The 27,178-nt window shown below is 36.5% G+C and overlaps 3 protein-coding genes and 2 pseudogenes across 6 annotated transcripts; 4 read left to right on the top strand and 1 right to left on the bottom strand.

Moving 5' to 3' along the window:
• Positions 1–3,848: 3,848 nt before the first annotated feature.
• LOC147943939 (protein RGF1 INDUCIBLE TRANSCRIPTION FACTOR 1-like) lies at positions 3,849–5,373 on the top strand. 4 transcript variants are annotated; one of them, XM_087450218.1, is made up of 4 exons: positions 3,849–3,986; positions 4,103–4,287; positions 4,373–4,615; positions 4,945–5,373. In XM_087450218.1, exons 2-4 carry the CDS (start codon positions 4,114–4,116, stop codon positions 5,095–5,097), a joined length of 570 nt encoding a protein of 189 aa, XP_087306344.1. In that variant the 5' UTR covers positions 3,849–3,986; positions 4,103–4,113; the 3' UTR covers positions 5,098–5,373. The 4 variants fall into 4 exon arrangements, with proteins under 4 accessions (XP_087306344.1, XP_087306342.1, XP_087306345.1 ...); XM_087450219.1 differs by having other exon boundaries at positions 3,852–3,986; positions 4,090–4,287; XM_087450216.1 differs by having other exon boundaries at positions 4,103–4,615.
• Positions 5,374–11,936: 6,563 nt separating this feature from the next.
• Positions 11,937–20,710, bottom strand: LOC147943936 (putative F-box protein At5g52620 pseudogene; annotated as a pseudogene).
• On the top strand, positions 13,370–17,094 carry LOC147943938 (uncharacterized; annotated as a pseudogene).
• LOC147943937 (uncharacterized) lies at positions 17,095–20,024 on the top strand. The gene is made up of 8 exons (XM_087452741.1): positions 17,095–17,656; positions 17,736–17,942; positions 18,022–18,111; positions 18,190–18,297; positions 18,380–18,634; positions 18,737–19,072; positions 19,155–19,460; positions 19,555–20,024. The coding sequence occupies exons 1-8, from the start codon at positions 17,135–17,137 to the stop codon at positions 19,840–19,842; spliced, it is 2,112 nt and encodes a 703-aa protein (XP_087308867.1). The 5' UTR covers positions 17,095–17,134; the 3' UTR covers positions 19,843–20,024.
• A 618-nt stretch (positions 20,711–21,328) lies between the features above and the next one.
• On the top strand, positions 21,329–22,349 carry LOC147943935 (uncharacterized). Its single transcript, XM_087512415.1, has 2 exons — positions 21,329–21,661; positions 21,792–22,349. The coding sequence occupies exons 1-2, from the start codon at positions 21,329–21,331 to the stop codon at positions 22,347–22,349; spliced, it is 891 nt and encodes a 296-aa protein (XP_087368541.1).
• The last annotated feature ends 4,829 nt before the right edge of the window (positions 22,350–27,178 follow it).

Genomic DNA, 27,178 nt, shown 5'->3' with positions numbered 1-27,178 from the left:
AGGCAAGTAGTCTCCAACCACATCCCCCGTACATACAAGGAAAGAGTGAATGCTTCTACAAATCTCTTTAGTTAATAAAACTCAAAAGAACGAAAAAAATTCATCGGTTTGGTCCTTAGATGATGCGGGATCTATTGCAACGGATTGAACCCCTTTGACACCATAAAAGTGGTTTCGAGTTTCGTTACTGATTAGGAATTAGATTCATGCGTAAGTTTGTTACCCTTTTAATAAATACCATAACTGCCCAAATAGAATATTTGATAAAGCGATAATGGTATTTTTAGCCATTCGGGGAATTGACGTAAGGTCGATGCAACCATTACTGCACATGTTGGCCTTCAGTATCGCGTCACTTTCTCAAGCTAGAGAACAATAAAAATAATAGTAAAATAAAAAGAGAGTTAAAATTATAACAAAAAAAAGTACATCTGAATATTCAGGCAATTTAATATCCAAACTCATACGTACATGGCCAAACTTAGCTTTCATGTCAGAAGAGATATAGTATATAATTACAACCATGTATATAATTTTCTTCAAACTATCATTTATTTGATGAATCAACATATAAAATACATACACCTATTCGTTTTTTTTCACTAAGAAAAGAAACTCAAAAAATGAACAAACAAAAGAGAGGAATTTGCCTCTCTCTTTTTTTTGGCTGAAAGAAAAAGAAGAAGAATTTATCTTTTCTTAACTCTTTTCTCATACTTTTTTTTTTGTGATGAACTAAGTATTCTTGAAGTTAATGTGGAATTTTTTTTTTTTTTTGGTAGAAAAGTTTATTTGGAAGTTATATGTAGAGAAAGAAGTTAAACTAAAAAAAAATTGTTAACTACACCGAATTGAACTACATCAAACCAAACACAATCCTAATCAAACTGTGAGTACATATACATAGTTGAGTTAGGTTAGAATATTTATAAACCAAAACTCAATCCTAGTCTTTAAAGTGAGTGATTTGGTTCCTCTATGAGACTTTGGGTTTAAGCAAAGCATGTTTGGATATAGAAAACATCCCATTCGATCTTGTTATCAAGATACTCTTGAAACTGCCTGGTAAAGTCTATAGCGAGATTTAGTTGCGTATCGAAGCTATGGGATTCCACATTCCGCACTCCAGATTTCACTGAATCCTTCTTCACCATATCTTTTTCGTCTCACCCGAAGATTTTGATCACTTGTCAATTAGAACCCAATACGTTCTTCTTCTCATTGCCACAGCCTCAAAAACTGTCGTGTCCTACTACTATAACCGCCAATTTTCATTCGAGCTTCCCAATGAATTGTCCCTCCGACAAATGTCGTCCTGTTCGGGGCTTGGTATACGGTAATACTCAATGGAGTTATGGTGCAACGGAGTGTCCTGAGCAATTGATATGTAACCCCAGCACAGGACAGTTCTTAACCTTACCAAAAGTGAAAAAGGGTTTTCGTGTATAGAAAAGCTGTTTAGGGTATGATCCAATTGACAAACAACTCAAAGTATTGTGCATGACCGAGTCCACTTCTCGTGGTAGTGTAGAGCATCATGTTCTAACATTAGGAGCTGGGAAAAGTTTGTCATGGAGAATGATCACATGTGATATACCACATTTTGATGCTAGTGTTGGAGTGTTGGACCTAGTGATTACGGTCATGTACACGGGTTTTCTACGTGTCATTTGATTTTAGAAAAAAAACCCGATAAATACTTGAATCTGGCTGAATTAAGCTGATATTTTTTTCACGATTTACACTTATATAAAATTTATTTTCTTGGCTTAAATCTTTTAAAATGAATTTAAATATTAAATGTGATTTGATATTTTTATGCACTATAAATCAAATATATATTTTACTTTAGTATATAACTAGGACCCGCCCGATGTGCGGCTTTAAAGTTTTATAAATTAAATTAAATTAAATAAAAATATATTAAAATTTGTTGTATGTTATTTATAAATTTTATTTTTGTTATAATACACTGATTTATATCCATTCACAATTTTTTTATGTGTGTTACTATTAAAAGTGTATTTTTTATACCTAAATATACTTTATGTGACAAATATATTATTTATCACCACCTAGAAAATGTCTATATGAACACATTAAGCCAACTATTTTACTTTCACTTCTGCATAGTTTTTTAATTACTAAAATTATTGGCTCAAAAACATTTTGAATAAAAAATATATTACATAATATACTAATTAATGATGTATCATCACAATAATGTATGACCACTATGGAGAAAACCTCGGCTCCGCCCTCATCCCTTATGGATAGAACCTTGCGTCCAACCTCTTAGAGAACATTGGCTCCGCCTTCCTCCCTTGGGGAGATAACCTTGCGTCCAACATTCTCCACATTAATGTATTCGTATAGAAGTATCTTTAACACACCATGATGTAGCCTCTATCTCTGTAACACCTCAACCGCCACCTTGCTTAGTGAGCCCATGTCCACTCTCAGTTCATGGGCCCACCTTTTAAGTGGGTCCTACATCTATTCTCGGCCTGTGGACCCACCTATATTTGATGGCCGGTTTGTTACATTTGGGAGGCTTTAAAAACTTGTTTACCGACCCTACAAATCAACAGATGATATTTTCCTGTGTTTTTGTCCTCACCGCACAGTTTTGACAATCACTTCCACGAAGATCACCCATCATGAAGTTCTCTCAGGACCTTTGACCGGAAAAATAAGTGCATTTTGGTGACATATGTGACCAAATCAATTCTTTTAAACATTTCCGCAAACCAGAGTGTCACAGTCTTTGAGCTCCTATGGATCTATCAACAACAATTTATATTTTTCTAATCTATCTATCTATGTTTGTTGTAAACTTGTGTTTGAAAACGCATATATTTATTTTTTTTTGGTCAATATATTAATCTTACCTATTCCCGACTGAAAAAGTAAAAAGTAGAAGAAAATTTTGGTTTAAAAAATAAGAAAAATTTACCTTCCCAATAAATTTTTTTTTCCAATTAAACAAAACTGAAAGCAGTGTTTTTGAATAAATGATTTAATATGAGACGATCTATGTTTATATAGAAGTAGGTATTTACAAAATTTTAAATTAATAATTAACTGTATATTTTCCTTAATCACTTTTTCTATTTTTTTTTGTAGAATTAATAACTAAAAACTAAAAATAAGTAAATAATATTATAATTTCGAATTTTATGATATATATATATAATCTCCTTATAATTATTTTAAAAACCTTTGTATTTTTTAATAAATTCTGTAATTTTTGATAATTATCATTTTACTTTATTAATATTTTTTTAAACAAAATATTTTATTTTTGTTATAATCAAATTTTTTCTTTTAAATATTAACTTTTACACTTGTCAAAATCTGAGATTGATAACTTGACACATGTCAAAATCTTGTTAATGACTAACTTTCAAAACCCAACTTTATCTAATAAGATTTCTTTCATATTTTTTGTAAGAAAAGTGATGAAAAATATTAATTTTCATTTTTTAATTAAAAATAATTACATCATGCTTTGCCAAGATAATTTGGTTGTGTAATTGTAAAAGTTCAAGTTGGAACAAATTTGATCTGTGTCTTTACACTTGTAGCATTCTTATGAAAAGAAATGAAAATTATCCACTCTTGTCATAAGACTCAAAACCCAATGGCCCAATAAAATGTTTGGGAATCAACCTTAACCAAACATCATATCTAATTGTATATCATATTCTTCCTCTCCTCAATAATTAACAATAAATATTTAATAACTAATATATGAAAAGATATCTACCAATCCCTAATAAGAAGAAAAAACATAAAATCTTCTCTTTTTTTTTTTTTTGTTTTTTCTTTTGTCAACAACATAAAATCTTCATTTACCAACAATAAAATAAAATTTATATTTCCCTTGCTCTCTTACCCTTAAAATCTCCTTTTCCTAAAATCAAATCATCTAGTACCCTGTCTCTCTTCCTCCTTCCCTCTCTCTACTGATCATCTTCATAAAGGTAAATGCCAATGGCAAGAGCATGTTCTTTGTTATTTATTACATTGTTCATAAGATTTTGTCTCGATCTTTTCTTTTTGCATATTGTAATTCTTATTTCTTAGAAAAATAAAACAGGACATAGATTAATGGAGGAGCCAAAATGGCTGGAAGCTCTCTTAAGAACACACTTCTTCAGCATTTGTCCTCAGCACCGCGAGATGCCGCGGAATGAGTGCAACATGTTCTGCCTCTCCTGTCAAAACGCTGCGTTTTGCTTCTACTGCCGCTCCTCCTTCCACATTGACCATCCCGTCCTTCAGGTCCACCTTCTTCTCAACACACATTGCATATTTATATCACTTTTCACTCAACTCAATTCTTTATCGATCATTGGCACGGAGACAGATAAGAAGATCGTCGTATCACGATGTGGTGAGAGTATCCGAGATAGAGAATGCATTGGACATAAGAGGAGTGCAAACTTATGTCATCAACAGCGCGAGGGTTCTCTTCTTAAATGAGAGACCTCAGCCTAAGAATTCCTCTCATGGCGCCGCCTCCTCCAACCCAAAATCCATATCCTACTTCTGTGAGACATGTTGCAGAACCCTTCTTGATCCCTTTCGCTTCTGTTCCTTGGGTTGCAAGGTTCGTTCACCTAAACTTTTTTCTGAATGCACACATTTCGCTATATAAGCCAATGTGGAGTCAATCGATAACACAAGTACTTTACAACATTGGTTTATGCATATTTTCATAATTATTACTATATAATGTCTTCTAATTTATTTGTCCAATTGAAAATGAGGAATCAGTTTTAGGATACACTGTTTAGTTATATGTATGGTAGAATCACTGAATCATCTATATTCAAATTCGCATTTGTTTGTCTCATATAATGTATCTTAAGAAAATGTATATACGTTACATTTGCAAAAGGGAAATGTATGATGTGATCATCATGATAAAAATGTCAGGTTGAAGGAATGAGGAAGAATAAGGAAGAGGAAGAAGAAAGATTGCGTAAAGAAAGACAACAAGAAACGCACAAAGGCACGCATCCTCCAACTCATACCTCTAATTCTAGGCGACGAAAAGGCATTCCTCATAGAGCACCTTTTGCCTCCTAATTTAATCAATCTTTTTCAAGAAATATATGAAATATTAAAATATAAAAAAACTTTTCTTTAACTTATTTTTATTTTTTAAAATCCATTTAATGGTCCACCCAAATTAGCATAATATATGTGTATTGGGTGGGTGTATTTATATATTCCCAATTTGTACAATGTCCAGCTCACTCCTCACAATCCTCTCACATGGTAACAACAATTTGTCTAGAAGAAAATCCTAATTTCCCCTACTTTTTTATTTATTTATTCATCATTAAATACATTTCTAGCTAATTTTATACCATATCTATATGAGTAGGATTGTGGGATAGACTATGTTTGATATACTAATTAATTTGTGAAATATAAGTCTAATCATTATAATTACACATTGTACTAAAATCAAGAGCAAAAAGACTTTGCGGAAGGAAGAAAGGAATAACATGAAAATTAGGAAATAGTTATAGACTACGAGAATGTCGGTGAAGATCTATATTTTATACTTTTATTTTCGAGCATGTAGCTAGTGGTTTGAAGTTACCTGTCTCTATATCCATCTAGCTAAATATTTTAGTTTAGAAAACTGAAATTTTGTGGGGTTTAGGGCTCAATAATTGTGTATCTAAATGGCTAATAGGGACATGAATGTGTATATGTTTTGTATAAGACACATGAAATGTTTCTCTACTTGTTTTCGACATTAATTCTAAGCTGCTATATATATATATTTTAAATATAAAAATAGTTTGTCGTAGCCGTTAGGTATTCGAAAGGTACAGTTACTTAAAAAAGAAAGGAAACTTTCACTTATTATTTACATAAATAGTTTAAGTTGTAAAATTTTACGTCAAGGATGGTTATTACTTTAGTACGTATTGACCGTAATTTCTTTTCACTTATTTACATAATCTGATAATTTATGTCATTTATTAAAATAGCTAGGTTCTTAACTTTATAAATTACGTTTCGAATTAATTAGTTCTTGTACATATAACTGTAACAATATTTTTTTACTTGCGTTTCAAATTTTAAAATCTGACCACAAGGAAACGGCAACATTCAGTGGGGTCGAACCACAAGACCACAAGAAACAAAACAATACTTATAAGAATATAAGACACTTTATGAACCAAACGAAAACAGTGATTGTTTCTAAATTTTCTTCTAAAAACAAACTTAAATAAGAAAAGTTGAACAAGAAGTAAACAAGTGAAGTAAGCAGAAAAAGAGAACAAAAAAAGTGAAGTAAGCATGCAAAAATTAACAAATTCAATGACCAAACTGTTGGAGTAAGCTTGAAGTAAGCTTGGAGATCAAGCTAATCAAAGAGAAATGGAAATTGGAGATTATATTTAGGAGATATCTAAATGTAATAGAATAAGAAGTTTTCCATTTAAGATTAGAAGAATATTCTTAGGAGTGTTATATATAAGGAGATGCTGAGATGTAGCATAACCTAAGAAGTTGTGAGTTTTAGAGAAGAGAGATTTAAGAGAGAGAGAGCTTAAGTTTTGAGATATTTTCTTAAGTAATAAGAGAGTTATTCTTATAAATTTGTCTTTCAATTCTTCTTTAAATTCTATATTTGGTATCAGAGCCTTACAAAGCTTATCAAAAGGATTTGTAAGACGCCATGGGTGAAATAACGGAATCAACAAACACGTCGCTATCCAAGCTACAAGAAGGAGGCGGTGGCTCTTCCTCATCAATCAAGTGTCCTACTCTAACTGCAACCAACTACACGGTCTGGGCTATGAAGATGAAAATTCTTCTCAAGGTACAAAGTCAGGGAAATCATTGATGAAACATCAACCGATGCGGAGAAGAATGATATGGCCACAGCTCTGCTTTTCCAATCTATTCCGGAGGCGCTTGTGCTACAAGTAGGAGAACTGGAGTCTGCGAAGCAAGTTTGGGATGCCATTAAAACCAGACACGTAGGTGCGGACAGAGTCAAGGAAGCAAGGCTGCACACGTTGATGGCTGAGTTCGTTCGCTTGAAGATGAAGGATACGGAGACAATCGATGACTTCGTCGGCAAGCTATCGGAAATCTCCTCTAAATCAGCTGCACTCGGGGTAGAAATTGAAGAACCAAGAATCGTGAACAAGTTCCTAAAAAGTCTTCCAAGGAGAAAATTCATACATATCGTGGCTTCGCTGGAGCAAGTGTTAGACCTTAAGAAAACAAGCTTTGAAGATATCATCGGACGTTTAAAGGTCTATGAAGAACGTATCTTTGAGGAAGAAGAAGCTCAGGACGATCAAAGCAAACTCATGTATGCAAACTTGGATTCAACAGCAAACCGTGAGTTCACCGGAGGATATAGAGGACGTGGTGGACGGTTCTATGGCAGAGGAAGAGGACGCGGAAGGTTTAATGGTGGAAGAGACAATTCAAAGGTGACCTGCTATCGATGTGATAAAGTGGGTCACTTCGCATCGAATTGCCCGGATCGGCTCTTGAAATTACAAGAAGTGCAGGAGAGTGACAACAAGAGTACGGTAGAGGCTGATGAGCTTATGATACATGAGGTGGTGTATCTAAATGAAGAAAAGGTTGTTACTAGCGTGTATGAGACTAACAGCGGAAGAGATGATGATTGGTATCTCGACAATGGAGCCAGCAACCACATGACAGGAGATCGACGATACTTCTCGAAACTTGATGATTCTATTACCGGGAAAGTGCGTTTTGGAGATGATTCCCGCATAGACATCAAAGGAAAGGGATCGATTGAACTCATTGATCAAAACGGAGAGCTGAGGATAATGACTGATGTTTATTTCATTCCTGGATTGAAGAGCAACATCATTAGTCTCGGACAAGCTACAGAAGCAGGATGTGATGTTAGAATGAGGGGAGACAACTTAACGATGCACGATCAAGAGGGAAGGCTGCTTGTCAAAGCGATTAGATCAAAGAATCGACTTTACAAGGTGAATATGGGGATAAAAGACACAACGTGTTTGTACTCAGCAACAACAAGTGACTCAAGCAGATGGCACGCACGGTTAGGTCACATTAATCATGAGAACATGAGGTCCATGGTGCAGAGAGAACTGGTCATGGGAATTCCGCTTACTAACTTTGAAAAGAAATTGTGTGGATCATGCTTGCTTGGGAAGCAAGCAAGGCAAGCCTTCCCACATTGTACCATGTTTCGAGCGACCAAAGTACTTGAATTGGTGCATGGTGACCTCTGTGGTCCCATAACACCAAGCACAATGGCTGGAAACAAGTATGTCTTTGTACTCATTGACGACTACTCAAGATACATGTGGATAACCTTGATGAAGGAGAAGAGTGAAGCTCTTAATAAGTTCATGAGATTCAAGAGTTTGGTGGAGCATGAAACCGGTGGAAGAATTCAAACGTTTCGGACAAATAGAGGAGGTGAATTTGTTTCAAAGGAGTTCAACGATTTCTGTGATAAGTCAGGCATAAAACAACATCTCACGGCTCCGTACACTCCGCAGCAGAATGGAGTTGTTGAAAGGCGTAACAGAATTTTGATGGAGATGACCCGGAGCATTCTCAAACATATGCGTGTCCCGAACTTTCTGTGGGGTGAAGCAGTGAGACACTCTACGTATCTCATAAACAGAGTTGCTACAAGATCTATCAAGGACAAGACACCATATGAGATGCTTCGAGGTAAGAAACCAAATGTTCATCATCTAAGGGTATTTGGCTGCATCGGATATGTGAAAACTGAAGCTCCGCACTTGAAAAAACTGGATGATCGATCACGAGTGTTAGTTCATCTCGGGACGGAGCCGGGATCCAAAGCTTACCGCTTATATGATCCACACACTAAGAGAATAGTGGTAAGTCGGGATGTAGTTTTTGATGAAGCAACAGGCTGGAACTGGAATCAAAGTAGTATGGAGCAAGGAGAAGCTGGAGAGTTTAGAATAAGCCTTGAAGTTTTTGGAAATCATGGTATTCATGATTCTGAGCCGTTTACTGCAGATGCGGGAACATAGGAGGTAGTAAGAACAGAGGGAGTGCGAACAGAGGAGCTAGTTCCAACTACCTTAAATGACGATCAAGATAGTGATTCTGAGGCCAATGATGAGAGTGAAGAAGACAACTCCGATGATGTTAATCCAGGTCCACAACCGATTGTTAGAAGATCAACAAGAGCAACAACACGACCCAAGTACCTCAACGATTACGTGTTATTAGCTGAAGCAGAAGGAGAACGTCTCTTAATGTTGATGAACGAAGAGCCAAGAGGGTTTTACGAAGCAACAAAATCGGAGGAGTGGATGCAAGCTTGTGAGGATGAGATTCATTCTATTACAAAGAACGCCACTTGGAACCTTGTTGAACTTCCACCCGCAGCAAAGCCAATAGGACTAAAATGGGTCTTTAAGCTTAAAAAAAATTTTGATGGAAGCATAAACAAATATAAGGCTAGGCTTGTTGCAAAGGGATATGTGCAGAGACATGGGATTGATTTTGAGGATGTATTTGCTCCTGTGGCTCGAATTGAAACAATCAGTCTTCTTATTAGCTTAGCCGCATCTAATGGGTGGGAGATACATCATCTCGACGTCAAGACAGCATTCCTCCATGGAGAGTTAAAGGAAACGGTCTATGTGACACAACCAGAAGGTTTTGTTGTCAAAGGAAGTGAAGACAAAGTCTATAAGCTCAACAAAGCGTTATATGGTCTTAGGCAAGCTCCAAGAGCCTGGAATGAAAAACTAAATGAAGTTCTCAAAGGACTAAACTTCAAAAGGTGCTCCAAAGAACCTTCGGTGTATCGGAAGAAGGTAAACAAGGATATCCTTCTTGTTGCAGTCTACGTTGATGACTTGTTTGTTTCGAGAACTAGTGTTGCGGTTATAGAAGACTTCAAGAAGGAGATGGCGTTAAGATTTGAAATGAGTGATTTGGGTAAGTTAACGTATTATCTTGGAATTGAAGTGTACCAACACAAGGATGGAATAACTTTGAGTCAGAAACGGTATGCGTTAAAGATATTGGAAGAAGCTGGACTTTCAAAGTGTAATCCGGTTCAAACGCCAATGGAGGCTGGTCTGAAACTATCAAAAGCAACAGAGGAGAGAGACATTGATGCCACAAGCTATAGGAAAAACGTGGGATGTCTTCGTTATCTACTTCATACAAGACCCGACTTGTCTTTTTGTGTTGGAGTTTTGAGCCGTTATATGCAAAACCCGAAAGAGTCTCATGGAGCAGCAATGAAGCAGTGTTTGAGGTATTTGCGAGGAACCACCACACTCGGTTTAACGTTTACAAGGTCAACTACGGAGGAGACAAGTCTGATCGGTTACAGTGACAGCAGTCATAACGTAGACCCGGACGATGGTAAGAGCACAACCGGTCACGTATTTTATCTTGGAAACAGTCTGGTTTCGTGGTGCTCTCAGAAGCAAGGAACGATGGCTTTATCGTCGTGTGAGGCAGAATTCATGGCAGCTACTGAGGCTGCTAGACAAGCGATATGGCTTCAGGAGTTACTTAGTGAAATCACCGAGATACCAAGTGGAAAGGCAATGATTCGAATAGATAATCAATCTGCGATTGCTCTCACTAAAAATCCGGTGTTCCATGGTCGGAGTAAGCATATACACACAAGATATCACTTTATACGTGAGTGTGTAGAGAACAGACAAGTTGAGGTCGAGCATGTTCCCGGAGATGAACAAAAGGCAGATATTTTGACAAAAGCTCTCGGAAGAATCAAGTACAAGGAAATGAGAGAACTCATTGGTGTTAAGGACATTGGAGGAGAAGACTTCAAGCTTAGGAGGGAGAATGTTGGAGTAAGCTTGAAGTAAGCTTGGAGATCAAGCTAATCAAAGAGAAATGGAAATTGGAAATTATATTTAGGAGATATCTAAATGTAATAGAATAAGAAGTTTTCCATTTAAGATTAGAAGAATATTCTTAGGAGTGTTATATATAAGGAGATGCTGAGATGTAGCATAATCTAAGAAGTTGTGAGTTTTAGAGAAGAGAGATTTGAGAGAGAGAGAGCTTAAGTTTTGAGATATTTTCTTAAGCAATAAGAGAGTTATTCTTATAAATTTGTCTTTCAATTCTTCTTTAAATTCTATACAAACCACGGAAGCAAACAACAAAAACGTGAAACTAACGATTGAATTCAACAGATTGGTTAGTTAACTTAGATTAAGTAGCAACTTATATGTTTTTGTGGGTATTAGTCTTTATTCTTTTGTGGATTAAACACTCTAGTACTCGATGACACACCATACAGCATACAAATAGAGTTGTCAAACTCTATCGATATACATCATATACTCATCCTTTTTTAAGTCGTCGGAGTCTCTCGTTTTCAGCTTCATCGAGCTCACGACACAAATAAACGAGAGAGAAAATGTGTTTTTTATATGTCGCTATCTGCGACGTGAAAAATGACAAGGCCTAGAATCATGTATAAACTATAAACAAGATGAGTGAGTCACCAACTGTAGATTATTTTGTTTTTGACGTTTTTCCTTACAAACTTGTTCAAGTTGGGTATCAACCAGTAATTTCTTATAAACAAAGAAACAAAAATATTGCTAATAGATGTGCTAAAAGCCGAAAAGTAAGTTTTAAACTATAATATGGAGAGAATTTGTCCCAGAAAAAAAAAAGAACTATAATATGGAGAGTTGTGAATTTTCTATGAATATTGTGGGCATTAGTTTGAATAAAAGAAAACAGAACATTGTTTTGCTTTCAGTTAATGTAAAAAAATAAGGGCATCAAGAAAAAATTTGGGAAACAAAATGATGGAGCTTACATTAAAACATGTAGATGAAAAAGTCCATTTAGAAGCAAACTAGCTAGCTAGCTAGAGTCTGTTTATAAACTTATATATTATCTTCAGCATAGTCTACAAAGGTGTAAACTCTAGTAGGATTCTCAAACGCTTCAAAGCCTTGAACTCTGACTCTTTGAAATGTTTTTCTTTGGGGATTGAAGTAGAATACAGAGAAACGTTCAGATGTATAGTTCGTGGACAAAATAATTTCCCTAGTAGCAGTTACTACGACAACGAAAACATCTCCCTCAATGAACATATCCACGGGAAAGGTGTATTCTTTTTTCAACCACTCTTGTTTCTGGGCATCCTCCAGAATCCACAAGCACATATCAAGATTACAGCTAGGCCTTTCGTAATCATTATAAACGTAATTATGAGTATACCAGGAGCAACTAATAACGCCTAGTTTACCCTTGTAATTTATCAGTTTAGTAGGCGGAGATGATAATAATAACTTCCTGTAGGTGATAATAGAATTTGTCCGAAGAAACCAAAGCTTTTCAGACCTTAACATCAAAGCAAGCTATCTTCACACCCGTTGCTAGCCCAGCTATGTAATACAAAACCCCATTGATGCATACCCATTCACCTATAGGATAATGGTTTTCGGGACAATACATTTGTCTCCATGACATGTTCCCAGTTCCTAATGTCAGAATATGTACTACAAGAAAATTGAGTTTTAATAGCACAGTAGTATAGCGTTTTTGGCAATAATGCTATCGTTAGTAGACTTTTAATTTTTAGATAGCGTTTGTGTATATGTAAACGCTATGTTATATTATATTAAAAAAATGAATAAAGTTTTTGCCTATTTCGAGGCTATGTTTAATAGCAATACCAATTAGTAAACGCTATGATAGTGTTAGGCGGTAAACTAAAAATTAGATCCCGCGACACTTAGAAAAATTTGGAGGCTATCTTTTCACTTCTCGACAAAAATCCCTAATTACCCACGAACCCTAAAAATTTCATTTCTTCCCTCTCTCTTCTTTTTGCTCGATTTTCACTGTCTATTTCCGAAATCCGACTTGTGTCCGACACAATTTTTACTCTCCCAACACAGATCTCCGACAATTTCACTCTCCGACACAGATCTTACTCAAAGTCTTTGCCAAATCGGATTGTCTCCCGAGTCCTTCCAGCTTCCCCTCGGTCGATTGTGGTTTTATTTTTCTGGTAAATCTCACTCTTTTGTACGAAATCTCAGTTTTGTTCATTCTTTCGATCTAGGGTTTTATTGTTCTGATTCTTCTGATATGTTTCTAATTTGTTACTTTCGTTTTTTTGTCGGTCGATTTCAAGGAAAAGTAAAGACAATCTTGAAGGTATTTCACTCCAACTTGATTGGTCTAACATATCGGTCGATTTCGTTTTTTTGTTTTTTTTTTTTGTCGGTCGATTTCGTTCTTTTTTGTTGTGACTTAACGTGAGTGTATCTGATTACTTGTGTGCACATTTGGTCGGAGCTGTTGTAACATGGATAAAACTTGGGTCTGGTTACCAAGGTATTAACTTGAATGTTCTTCATCCATATCATTTCAGATTCGGGTTTCTTAGATTTTGTTTCTCTGATTACTTTTGTACGTTTCTTTATTACTTACAGGAATAGTCTTGAGTATGAGCTAGAAGCAACTAAATTTGTGTTTGATTCAGCAAGATGTTTGGGTAATCTATCAGATATGTTTTGTCCTTGCGTTGACTGTCGCAATGTGGTTCATCAGTCAAATGAGACAGTGTTGGAGCATCTGGTTATTAGAGGGATGGATCTAAAGTACAAGAGAAGTAAATGTTGGAGTAAACATGGGGAGATAAGGAATGAAAAGACAGCGGATGCTGATACATCTGAGTACGAGGCTTTTGAGTTGATTAGGACAGCTTTTAAGTCGAGTGAAGGCAAGAAATTGTCTGAGAATCACAGTGTAGAAGAGTTGGAGGGTATTGACAGTAAAGAGGAAATCGAGTTTAGAAAGAAGTTAGAGGATGCAGAAACTCCCTTATACTCGACGTGTGCTAACTACAAAAAGGTTTCTGCAATCATGGCACTTTACCGGATAAAGGTCAAGAGTGGGATGTCAGAGAACTTTTTTGATCAGCTACTGACAATAGTACATGACATGCTACCTGGAGAGAATGTGCTGCCTACGTCTACAGATGAGATGAAGAGATTTTTGAAGGTTTTTGGTTTTGGTTATGATTCCATTCACGCCTGCATAAATGATTTTATCCTTTATCGGAAGCAATATGTGGAGTCAACAAGCTGTCCAAGATGTGCTGAATCAAGATGGGAAACAGATAATATAACCGGTGAGGAGAGGAAAGGGATTCCAGCAAAGGTGCTATGGTACTTTCCAATAAAAGATAGATTTAGGAGGATGTTTAGATCAAAACGGTTGGCTGAGGATTTGCGTTGGCACTTTACTAATGCTAGTGAAGATGGTACAATGCGGCATCCAGTGGACTCCTTGACTTGGATCCAGGTAAACGATAAATGGCCAGAGTTTGCTGGGGATGCTAGAAACCTTAGACTAGGAATTTCTACTGATGGGATGAATCCGTTCGCTATCCAAAACACCAAATACAGCACATGGTCGGTGTTCTTAGTCAATTAAAATATGGCTCCAACGGAGTGTATGAAAGAAGAAAACATCATGTTGTCAATGTTGATACCTTGACCAACCGCACCAAGCAACAATATTGATGTATATCTACAGCCGCTGATAGATGACCTAAAAGAGTTATGGAATGATGGTATGGAGGTTTATGACTCGTTTAAGCAGGAGAGTTTCACTCTAAGAGCTATATTGTTGTGGAGTATCACTGACTATCCAGCATTAGGTACATTATCTGGATGTAAAGTGAAAGGGAAGCAAGCGTGTATTGTCTGTGGGAAGGATACACCTCATAGGTGGTTAAAGTTCAGCCGCAAACATGTATATATGGGTAACATGAAGCGTTTGAGACCTGGGCATCCTTATAGACGTAAGAAAGGGTGGTTTGACAATACGGTGGAGGTTGGTACTGCAAATAGAATTCAGAGTGGAGCAGAAATACTTGAGAGCCTTAAAGATTTTAGGAATGAATTTGGTAGACCTTTAGATAAGAAAGGCAAGAGAAAAAGAGTTGAGGCAGATGTTGATGATGCGAGTTCAGCTGATGAATATGAAGAAGGCGATGATCAATGGCGGTGGAAAAAAAGATCAATCTTCTTTGACTTACCTTATTGGAAGGTTAGTAGAAATTAATAAATGAAATTTCAATTTGGTTCTTCAATTTAACTACTATAGTGTGTTTCTGATTTTTACTTGTTGAATGGATATTGCAGTATCTGCCTGTGAGGCATAATATTGATGTCATGCACGTGGAAAAGAATGTGTCTGATGCACTATTACCTATTCTGATGCATAGTGGAAAATCCAAGGATGGGTTGAAAGCAAGGAAAGATTTAGAAGACATTGGTATTCGAAGCAACTTACATGCGGAGATACGTGGGAAGAGAACCTACTTACCTCCAGCTGCGTATTGGCTTTCTAAGGAGGAGAAACGTAAATTGTGCAGAAGGATATCCAAATTCAGAGGTCCTGATGGATATTGTGCCAACATCTCTAATTGTGTGTCAGTAGATCCTCCCAGCATTGGTGGTCTCAAGTCACATGACCATCATGTCATAATGCAGAACCTGTTTCCGGTGGTTTTGAGAGGTTTACTGCCTAAAGGACCTCGTATAGCAGTGAATCGAGTATGCAATTACTTCAACAGGCTGTGCCAACGTGTAATTGATCCAGAGAAGCTAATTACACTAGAATCAGAGTTCGTGGAAACAATGTGTCAGTTGGAGAGATACTTTCCACCATCTCTTTTTGACATTATGTTTCACCTGCCAATACACCTAGCAAGAGAAGCACGCTTGGGTGGCCCTGTACACTTCAGATGGATGTACCCTTTTGAGAGGTAATTTCTATGTTCTATATATTTAAGATGTTAAATAATCTTGTATGGCCATAATAATAATGAGTTTTTTTATGTACATGTAGATACATGAAGACACTAAAGACATATGTGAAGAATTTTGCAAGGCCAGAAGCTTGTATGGCTGAAGGCTACTTGGCTGGTGAATGCCTTGCGTTTTGTTTAGAGTTTCTTCAGAAGTCTGTTCCAGTTGAAGAAACACTTGCTCGCAATGAAGATGTTGAGGTAGATGAACATGTCCTTGAAGGTCGACCACTGCAGAAAGCCACAGAAAAGATTCTCACAGATAAAGAGGGAGACATAGCTCATTGGTATATTCTCATGAATACAGCAGTCATGGAACCATATATTGAGTAAGGGTAAATTTGATTGAGTTTTATATTTACAATCTTGGACTTTTAGGAAATATGAGTCTAACTATGTGTAAAACAGGTTGCATTTGGAAGAACTGCAAGCTACAGATGCAAGATGCGCAAAGAATTCAACTCTATTGTGGAAATATCATAACGAAAGGTTCCCACAGTGGATTAAAGAAAAGGTTAGAAGAATGTCAAATATCAATTTGTTAGTTATAAATTTGATTGTGGTTGTGTTCATGACAAATAATTGTTTTTTGTTAACTGTTAGATACCAAGTAACTCGAAGGACCATTCTAGTAGGCTGAGATGGCTTGCTTTTGGACCAAGACATATCGCTCAAACTTATAAGGGTTTTGTAGTAAACGGCCATCGCTTTCAAACAGATGATGTCAAGAGGAAGACTCAGAATAGTGGAGTAACTTATGAAGCATTCTCTATGTGTAGAGCTAGTTCTAAAGATACGAGACAAATGGCAGACATAGTAGCATTCTATGGAGTGATAAAGGAGATCGTATTGATGGACTACCACATGTTCCAGGTTCCATTATTTAGGTGTAGTTGGGCTAACAAAGGGATGGAGTGAAAGAGGAAGACGGGTTCACCCTTGTCAATCTCCATATGAATCAGACATCATTCTTAAATGATCCTTTCATTCTGGCATCGCAACCTAAACAAGTTTTTTACTCCAGAGATGATGAGAACTCACCTTGGTATGTTGTTATGCGGGCACCACCAAGAGGGTACAACATGATGGACACAGTAGATGAGTTAGTTCCTGCACAAGCATCAGTCCAGCCAATTGAAGATTTAGGAGATCATGAGACTGATGATGACAGTTTTTGTGTTAGGGATGATTGTGAAGGTGTTCTAGTATAGGATCTAATTAAAAACTTGATTGTGTTTCAGGTAACCAAAGATGATGAAACCTGTAGCTGATAAAGTAGTTCGTCGCAGTAAGCGCCAGGCGGGAGTTGATGTGAGTCTTGTATTATCCTTGAGGACGAAGAAAAACAAGAAGGCTCATGTAACTGAAGGAGATAATAGTGCAGAGGAACCGGATCAGAGTGTTGAGATAATGCAAAATGTAACTGAAGGAGATAAGAACGCAGAGAAACCAGATGTTGGAGAAAGAGATGAGACTGAAGCAGAAGAAGACTCACCCCATGTACAAGAATCTAACGCCTCTGAAACACAAACACAACAATCAGATAACATAAAGAAGAAGTCAAGAGGTCCAACGAGAATGCGCAAAGTGGCAAAGCATGATGACGATAAGGTGGATGTGGAGTTTAATGCTATGGGTGAGCATGTTGGCAGTGGATCAATGACACTCTCCTCTTTCCTTGGTCCTCTTGTGAGAGAGCATGTGCCAGTACTGCTAGATGACTGGAGACATCTCGATGAAAGGACAAAAGACGTGATGTGGGAAGAAATTCAGGTAAACTTGACTAAGTGTATATCTATCTATTAATAATCTGTAAATGATTTTAATGTTTTAAGTTGGCAATGTCTGACAGGTAAGGTTCAATTTGAAAGAAGATTGGCAAAAAGAAGCACTCTTAAGGCAAATGGGTGGGTTGTGGAGGGCTTCTAAATCTACGCTTTCTAGAAAAGTTCGAGCTACTAAAAGCAAGGTCAAATTACAGGAACTAAAGCCTAGCAACATCCAATGTGCATCAGCTTGGAACAGTTGGGTGAATAAATTGAATAGCACAGCTTCTAAGGTGATTAAAAAACTTCCCATTGATTATTTAACTTTTTTTTTTGTGTATATTACTTATGGCCATTTCTTTGTCTCAATAGGAGAAAAGTGAAAAATTCAGACGTATGAGGAAGGGTCAAATTCCTCACACCACCAGCCGCAAAAGAATGGTTCGCTTAGCTCATGAGATGGTATGTGTGCTTCTATATTGAATTGGTTGGTTGTATGACTACTTGAGATATTATAGAATTGGTTGGTTGTACTTGTAGAAAAAAAAGAGTTCTGATCCTAGGAAAGTTACTAGAAGTAAGGTGTGGATAGCAGGACATACACATTCTGATGGAAGACCTGTGAGGGAAGAATTTGCAGAAACGATTGTAAGAATCACCAATCATAATGTTTGTTCTTTAAGTTATTTGAAAGTAGTTTATATATGTTGTGTATCAATTTTTATTTCAGGAAAAGATCAAGACAATTGATAGTGAAATGGACTCCACAACCACGGATAATGTTAGAGACGATGCTGTGAGTCAGGTACTTGGAAAAGACAAACCAGGAAGACTTAGGGGCATGGGCAGAGGCGCTACTGTTACCAAGATGGCATTCTTACAGACTAGAGACTCCCATGTCCAGAAGCTTGAAGCTACTCAAGCAGAATTACTTACCAAGATTGCAGATTTGGAGAATGTGGTCAGTAACTTAGCTGGTAAAAAGGTAACTATTTTAAACTGGTTCTGTCATGATGTGAAATTTTAAGATGTAATTTTGATTTAGATACCAACTTATATGGATGTTTTGGTTATCATGTCCTTGCAGAGTCATGATCCGGTTTCGCAGTCTGACTTAAGCGATGCTACCAAAGGAGGAATTAGGTGCCAGCTACTGGATTGGTGTTCGGCTAATGATGTGGTTGTTGGTGAAGGAGAATACTGTTCCAGTGAACCTACATATAAGATTGGTCGCATTCCATTGGGTCCTAATGCAACAGCTGTAATTGTGAAGTATGCATCAATCCCAGAAGCATATATCTGGAGACCTACTCCAACCATTGTCTCACTTAGTCAAGCTGTAGGAGGTAAAATCGCATGGCCCACTGACAAGATAATATTAGACGATCCCCTATCCCAACCTCCTACCACTGTTAGTGAAGAGGTAAATTACGACTGCTGTATTTCTCTCTAGAATAATGTGAATTAGATTATAATTTGACTGTATATTTTTTGCGACTCGTTAGCAAACAGATGCATCACTAGGAAGAGTTCACATCTTTGATTATTGGAATGGAAATGGGGATTTGATTGCTGAGGGTCTGTTGTTGTCAACTGATGCTAAACATTTGGTGAACGATATTGCACTGGGACCAAATGCTGCAGTTGTTAAGGTCCAGCTAGTGGTAAACCCGGATGCTTATTTATGGAGACCAATGCCTGAATTCTCAATCATGGGTGATGCACTAAATGAGACCATAGCATGGCCTATTGATAAGATAAACCTAATCCAAACACTTCCAACCGATGAATCAACCAGGAAATCAAGTCAGGTAAGTTTTGCAACTACTTTTTTTGCATGTCTGAATGGTTGAAACTTTGATTGCAATTGTTGATCTGATGATGTGTTATAATTTTTGGTTATAGAGTGCTAGTCCCAGCACTGGTAGTAGCAGCAAATGTGCCAAACAGAAGTGTATTCTGTTGGATATTGATAACTCTGGGCAGAGAGTTGCAACCGGTCGTGTATCCTCAACTGATCCAGCAGAGAAGGTTCATTTCGTCCCTTTAGGTCCCAATGCTAGCAAGGTATGGGTAGAGGTTTCAAAGGTTGATGGTGCTAGAGTATGGAGAGCAAACTCTGAGGTTGAATTCATAGCTGATGCAGTCGGAACCACTGTGGCTTGGCCTAATGACAAGATTATATTCATTTGAGGCTGACACATTTGAATTTTATGTAGTACTATGAACTTGTATCTTTAGAATGTTTGTGGCTTTGTAACATTCAATCTTATTGGATATTTTAAATTTCTATTAAACAAATCAAAATTTTTATCAATTAAAAAAAATAATATAATAAAAAAATAAATAATTAAAATAAATAATAAAAAAATAAATGTAAACAATTACATTTATATAAATGCTATATTAATATTTAAAACAACAATTTGAAAACGCTGTTATAGAATATTTAATTGCAGATGCACAAACGCTATGGTAGCCGTGAATACGATAGCAGAACAAAAAAACGCTATATAAAGTGTCTGACCTATAATGACGGGCGCAGATGTAGCGTTTGTTAAAACTCTATGGTATTGATAGATAGCGTTATTCAGATGCTATTAAAACCCAATTTTCTTGTAGTTTCATTAGATGCTCCATTGAGTGAGTTCCTTAGGGTTAGTGCTTTGTATCGTTTGCCAATAGGATCATACCCTAATAAGCTTCTTGAATCCCCTTTCCAGTTCAGTTGAGGTAATCTCACGTACTGTCCCATGCTAGGGTTACATATAGCCGGCGCTTTACTTCTCTGCATATTAGGGGAATAGAGCAAGCCAGAGACCAGACCACAAATCTCTTTTCCAATATTTCCACGTAATTGCATATGAAAATCGGCTGATACTACAAGAGAGTTGTTCTCGTCTCGGTTCTGGAGCAGAGGCGACGTGTAGAAGCGCCATTCGTTGGAGTCTTTGACGGCGAATAAGAGACGTGGCTCAGAAGTCAAGGATCTTGTTAAGAGCAACTTGGTGAAATCTTGAGAGGTGAGTATTAGAGCTGTCAAAACGGGCGGGCTGTCCATAGGCAAACCATGTCCAATTCATTATGGACCAGTCATGGACAAACCCATAATTGAAACGGACTTAAGTGGGCATGGACAACAAAGCCCACGGACAAAACGGGCGTGGACAACCTGGACATTGGGCGGCCCATTGGACAAACAATTCTAGTTTATATGCATATTATTTTAAGTTATGTTAAATTTAACAAACCGTTACAAGTTTGAGCATAAGCGATTTGCGATCCATCATAAGTTTGAGGTAACATTTAAGTTATGTTAAATTTGTTTAAATTAAATTAAATTTAATTAGTTTATATGCATATTACTATATGTATTATTTATAGAGTAAAATACTATACATATCTCTTGATTTAATGGTAGGCGCTGCATCCTTGATCATTTAAATCTACATTCTTGATCTAATGGTAGGCTCTGCCTCCTTGATCATATGTTCAGATCTATATATTTTAAATCATATGGTAGGCTATGCCTCCTAAAATGATTGTTTTAATTTATGAATATATTATATAGCTTATAATTTTGTTTTATAGTTTATATTTATTGCTAAAACAAGATTTTACAAAATTATTTCATAAAATTTTATATTTAACAAATTATTTTATTATTTATATAGTAATCATGTCAAACTTGGCAAAGCTTGAATTCCTCGCCCTTGATGTCTCTGGGAAAAATTATATGTCATGGACGTTAGATGCAAAATTCTATCTGAAAGGGAATGGGCTTCTTAAAACCCTCGATCAGTCAGAAACGGGGTTAGAAGAGGAAAAAGCAAGAACCATGATGTTCTTGCGTCATCATCTCCACGATGGTTTAAAAAATGAATACATCACGAAAGAAAATCCTGCAGATCTCTGGAACTTGCTCAAGGATAGATTTGATCACCAAAAGTATGTGATCTTACCTAAAGCCAAACATGAATGGCTAAACCTGCGTTTTCAGGATTACAAAAGTGTAAGTGGAGTACAATTCCGCTTTGTTTGGAATCACTTCGAGGATGGCTCTCTGCAGAGAAGAAGTTTACGATTATGATATGATCGAAAAAACATTTCAAACTTTTCATCCTTCAAATGTACTCCTGCAGCAACAATATCGAGAAAGAGGATATACTCGATATTCTGAATTAATGCAAGTTCTGCATTTTGCTGAACAAAATAATGAGCTCGTGATGATATATCATCAAACCCGTCCAACTGGATCAGCTCCACTTTCAGAAGTGAATGTTGCTACATCCAGCTTTAATAATTGGCAAGGACGAGGACACGGACGCGGTCGCGGTCGCGGTCGAGGCCGTGGAGGTGGTCATGGAAGAGGAAAAGGAAGGGGTCTCTCTCCTAATGATTTCAAGGCAAGAAAAACCAACAAAAATCTTCAAATCAATAATGTTGGTCGCGTTATAAAGAAACAAGGTGAAAGTACTTGTTACAGATGCGGCATAAAAGGACATTGGTACCAGACCTGTCGTATTCCAAAACATTTGGCCGATCTGTACCAAGCATCCCAAAAGGCAAAAGAAAGGGATGTTGAGACCAACCTCATCTATGATAAAGCTGGACCTTCTTTCCATGGTCTAAACGATAAACCCCATCTTGATATAGCAGATTTTCTCGTTGATAATGAAAATAGAAAATCATGCGAGTAAGGCCGATATGCCATGATATGCTTTGTCATAGTTTGATATGTACTTTATGTTTATAAAATGTCTTTTTGGATAATAGTTTTATTGTAATATATAATAAATTTTTTTGTAAGACTTTTTGTTATTTCATTAATGTTTATTTTATAAATATTTTATCTCAGAAAATGTCAAATTTTGAGATTGAGGATGGAGATATGTGTCTAGCAGACAGTGCTACAACGCACTCAATACTTAAAAAGAAAAAATATTTCTCCTCTCTCGAAATAAATGACTCCGCTAGAAGCGTGAGCACTATATGTGGTAATGCAAAGATTATTATAGGCTCTGGAAAAACCAATTTTTCAATGCCAAGGGGAACAAAATTTGAAATTTATGCATTATATTGCCCTAAGTCTCATAGAAACTTGATTAGTTTCAGAGATATCCGAAGAAATGGATATCATATAGAGACTCTGAATAAGAATGGCATTGAATATCTTTGCATAACATCTGAGGAGAAACATATATTGGAAGAATTACCAATGTTATCCTCTGGATTCTATTGCACAAAAATAAATAATTTTGCGTCTTATGTCACAGTAAACTCTAAGTTTACTAGTATATTTAAGATATGACATGAAAGACTTGGACATCCTGGTTCAGTCATGATGCGAAAAATTGTACAAAATTCCAATGGTCATCCATTGAAAACCAAAAGATTTTTAGATCTGATGAGTTTTCATGTGATGCATGTTCTCAAGGAAAACTCATAATTCGACCATCGCCAGCCAAAATTGGGAATGAATCACCATTATTCTTAGAGAGAATACATGGTGATATATGTGGATCTATCCACCCTTCATGCGGGCTGTTTCGTTATTTTATGGTAATGATTGATGCATCTAGTAGATGGTCAAATGTGTGTCTATTGACAACAAGAAACACGACCTTCGCAAAATTCATTTCCCAAATAATCAGGTTGAAAGTTCAATTCCCTGATTATGCCATAAAGAAAATCAGACTTGATAACGCTGGTGAATTCACTTCACAAGCTTTCAATGACTATTGTATGTCAATAGGAATTGATGTTGAGCATCCGGTTCCTCATGTTCAAACACAAAATGGCATGGCTGAATCTTTGATTAAACGGCTACAACTCATTGCTAGACCGTTGATATTGAGAACAAAGCTCCCAATTTCTATATGGGGTCATGCTATATTGCATGTTGCGGTATTGGTCCAAATACGACCAAGCACATATTATAAATATTCTCCTTTACAATTAGCATCTGGCCAAGAGCCAAACATATCCTATCTCCGTATATTTGGCTGTGCGGTTTATGTTCCTATAGCCCCACCGCAAAGAACAAAAATGGGACCACAAAGGAGATTGAGCATATATGTCGGTTATGCATCACCGAGTATAATTCGATATCTTGAACCGTAAATTGGTGATATGTTTACGGCACGTTTTGCCGATTGCCATTTTAATGAAGATGAATTTCCAGCATTAGGGGGAGGAATTAAACAAGTACCAAAAGATATTACATGGTATACACCATCTTTGATATATCTTGATCCCCCTACAAATCAACGTGAACTGGAAGTTCAGAAAATTGTACATTTACAAAGTTTGGTAAATCAATTACCAGATACGTTCATAGATACAAAAAGGGTGACAAAGTCATATATCCCCGCTGCAAATGCACCATCAAGTGTTGAAATTCCTAAAGACGAACTTGATGGAAGCAAAGCTAATGACCAAGGTTCAATTGAAACGGGGGAGGCCAATGGGCTCTAAAGGTAAAAATCCCCGAAAGAAAAAGAAAATGGGAGATGAAAAGGTTCAAGAAGAACCAAATAAAGAGAAAAGTCCTCAGAATGATACAGAAAAATATGAGGTTTCTATTAACGATGCTCAAAATGGAATGTTATGGTATAGAGATGAAATCAATGATGATAATGGAATATTCTCTTTTTCTGTATCTAAAGAGATCGTTCATGAAAAAGATGATCCAGATCCAAGGTCCGTATCAGAATGCCAATATAGGACTGATTGGGAGAAATGGAAAAAGGGTATGCAACTTGAGTTTCTCTTCCTCAATAAAAGAAATGTCTTTGGACCTCTTGTCACTGCATCTAAAGATGTAAAACCTGTTGGTTGCAATTGGGTATTTGTGCGAAAAAGAAATGAGAAAGATGAAATCACACGATATAAAGCCCGACTTGTTGCACAAGGTTTTTCTCAAAGACTTGGAGTTGATTATGAAGAAACATATTCCCCACTCATGGATGCAATTACATTCAAGTACTTAATGAGTCTAACAGCTTCTAAGAAATTAGAAATGTACCTTATGGATGTAGTGACAACATATTTATATGGATCATTGGATAATGATATACATGAAAATTCTAGAAGGATTTAAGATTCATGAGGCATTAGATTCTAAGTCTAATGAAATTTGTGCAATCAAATTACAGCGATCACTTTACGGGTTAAAACAATCTGGGCGCATGTGGTATAATCGCTTAAGCGAATACCTATTGAAGAAAGGGTATGTTAATAATGAAATATGCCCATGCGTTGTTATAAAGAAATCTCCATCAGGATTTGTGATCATTGCTGTATATGTTAATGATCTGAACATAATTGGAACTCAAAAGGAGATTGATTATGCAAGAACTCATATGAAGGAAGAGTTTGAAATGAAAGATCTTGGAAAGACTAAATTCATTCTCGGGCTTCAAATAGAGCATTTCCAAGATGGAATATTTGTGCATCAATCAAATTATACAAAAAAGATTTTAAAGCGCTTTAATATGGACAAAGCAACTCCTTTGAGTACTCCAATGGTCAATAGATCTCTAAATGTCGATAGTGATCCATTCAGACCTTGTGAAAACAACAAGAAAATACTTGGTCCGGAAGTACCTTATATGAGTGCTATCGGTGGACTCATGTATCTTGCAAATTGCACTAGACCAGATATTGCATTCGCTACGAATCTACTTGCAAGATACAACTCATCCCCTACTCGCAGGCATTGGAATGGGATAAAACATATTCTCTGTTATCTTCAAGGTACGATTGACTTGGGATTATTCTATCCTAGAAACTCTTCGGTTGGTCTAGTTGGTTTTGCAGATGCAGGATATTTATCAGATCAACATAAGTCCTGATCCCAAACTAGATATGTTTTCACAATTGGAGGAACTGCAATCTCATGACGCTCACAGAAACAGACTTTGGTCGCCACTTTCTCAAATAATGCAGAAATAATTTCTCTACATGAAGCATCGAGGGAATATGTATGGCTCAGATCAATGACTAACCACATACAAGAATCAAGTGGAATAGTCACCAGTAAAGAGCCAACAACATTATTTGAAGACAATGCTGCTTGTGTCGCTCAAATCAAAGAAGGTTACATCAAGAGCGACATAATAAAGCATATACCTCCAAGATTTTTCTCCTACACTCAAGAACTCGAGCAAAAGAAGGAAGTTGATATTTAACATATCCGCTCAAGTGACAATGCATCAGATCTATTCACAAAGGCGCTTCCGACTACCACATTCGGAAAACATATTCACAGTATTGGAATGCATCATCTACGAGATTTATGAAGAAGGGTTATACATATCTTTTCGAGGGGGAGATTACGTTACTATACTCTTTTTTCCTTGTCATGGTTTTTATCCCAATGGGTTTTTCCGTGACAAGGTTTTTAATGAGGTAGTACGTAACTCGTCAATAGTGATGGATAATCAAGGGGGAGTATTATAAAATAGAATTGTGATTAATCCATCACAAGACACATGCCATGACACTTGTTCATGTAGTATTACACTAACTCAACACTTGTCATTACCAAGTGTATAAGTGTGTGACTCATGTCTTTTGTAATGCACACTATAAATAAGGAGTTGTGTAATAAGAGTAAAATATATAAGTTCTTCTTTGATCTAAAAGGCTTCCCAATCTCTCTCTCTTTCGTGGCTGCTTCTCTCTCTCTCATTTCTTGTTCTCTTTATAAAGTATTACAAAATACATATAAGTGTATTTGTAGTTATAATTCACAACATATAATAGATAATTTTTTAGGCCCAACACTACAAGAAAACAGGTGATTAGCGACTACACATAGCGACCACATATGTAGTCGCCAAAATTAACGACTACATAGTGACGATTTAGCGACTTTTCTGCGACTACATGGATTTAGTCGCTAAATAGTCACTCTTAAACGACTAATTCATGCAGTCGTTACGGTGGTCGTATTTTAACGACTAAGAGGCGACTATATTGTTGATGGAATTATTTAGTCGCAACTTAGTCGCCAATTTAGCGACTACAATACGACCACGTCAAATAGTCGTAATTTTTGGCGACTACGTTGCGACTCATTCGGCGAGTCATAAGGTAGTCGTAAAGTAGTCGTAAAATTTAGCGACTGTTCGGCGACTCTTACGGCGAGTCATTACATAGTCATCTTGTAGTCGCCTAGTAGTCGCAAAAAACAGTTAAAAGAAACGTGTTTTCCATGCGGGGGTTGGTGTACCAACTTTTATTATGTAGTCGCCTATTAGTCACCTATTAGTCACCTAGGAAAGTCTATAAAAAGAAGTTGCACTCATTTGTTCTCTTCACTCCTAACTCACTTTCCTCCTCTAAAAGAAAAATTCTAAATCAAAAAAAAAAAAGTTTGCTTTATATAATTTTTTATATTTTCTCCCAAAAAAAAAAAATATATATATATATATATATATATATATAATTATAATGGCGGGATATTACAATTATGGTGGTAATGGCGGTAATTATCGGGAGTGGATGTACAAGAGGTTCGATG

This window comes from Camelina sativa, chromosome 5, assembly GCF_030686135.1.
Source record: "Camelina sativa cultivar CO46 ecotype springtype chromosome 5, ASM3068613v1".
Classification (NCBI taxonomy): Eukaryota; Viridiplantae; Streptophyta; class Magnoliopsida; order Brassicales; family Brassicaceae; genus Camelina; species Camelina sativa.
The sequence above is the reverse complement of the archived record's forward strand: the minus strand, read 5'-3'. Positions and strand labels throughout refer to the sequence as shown.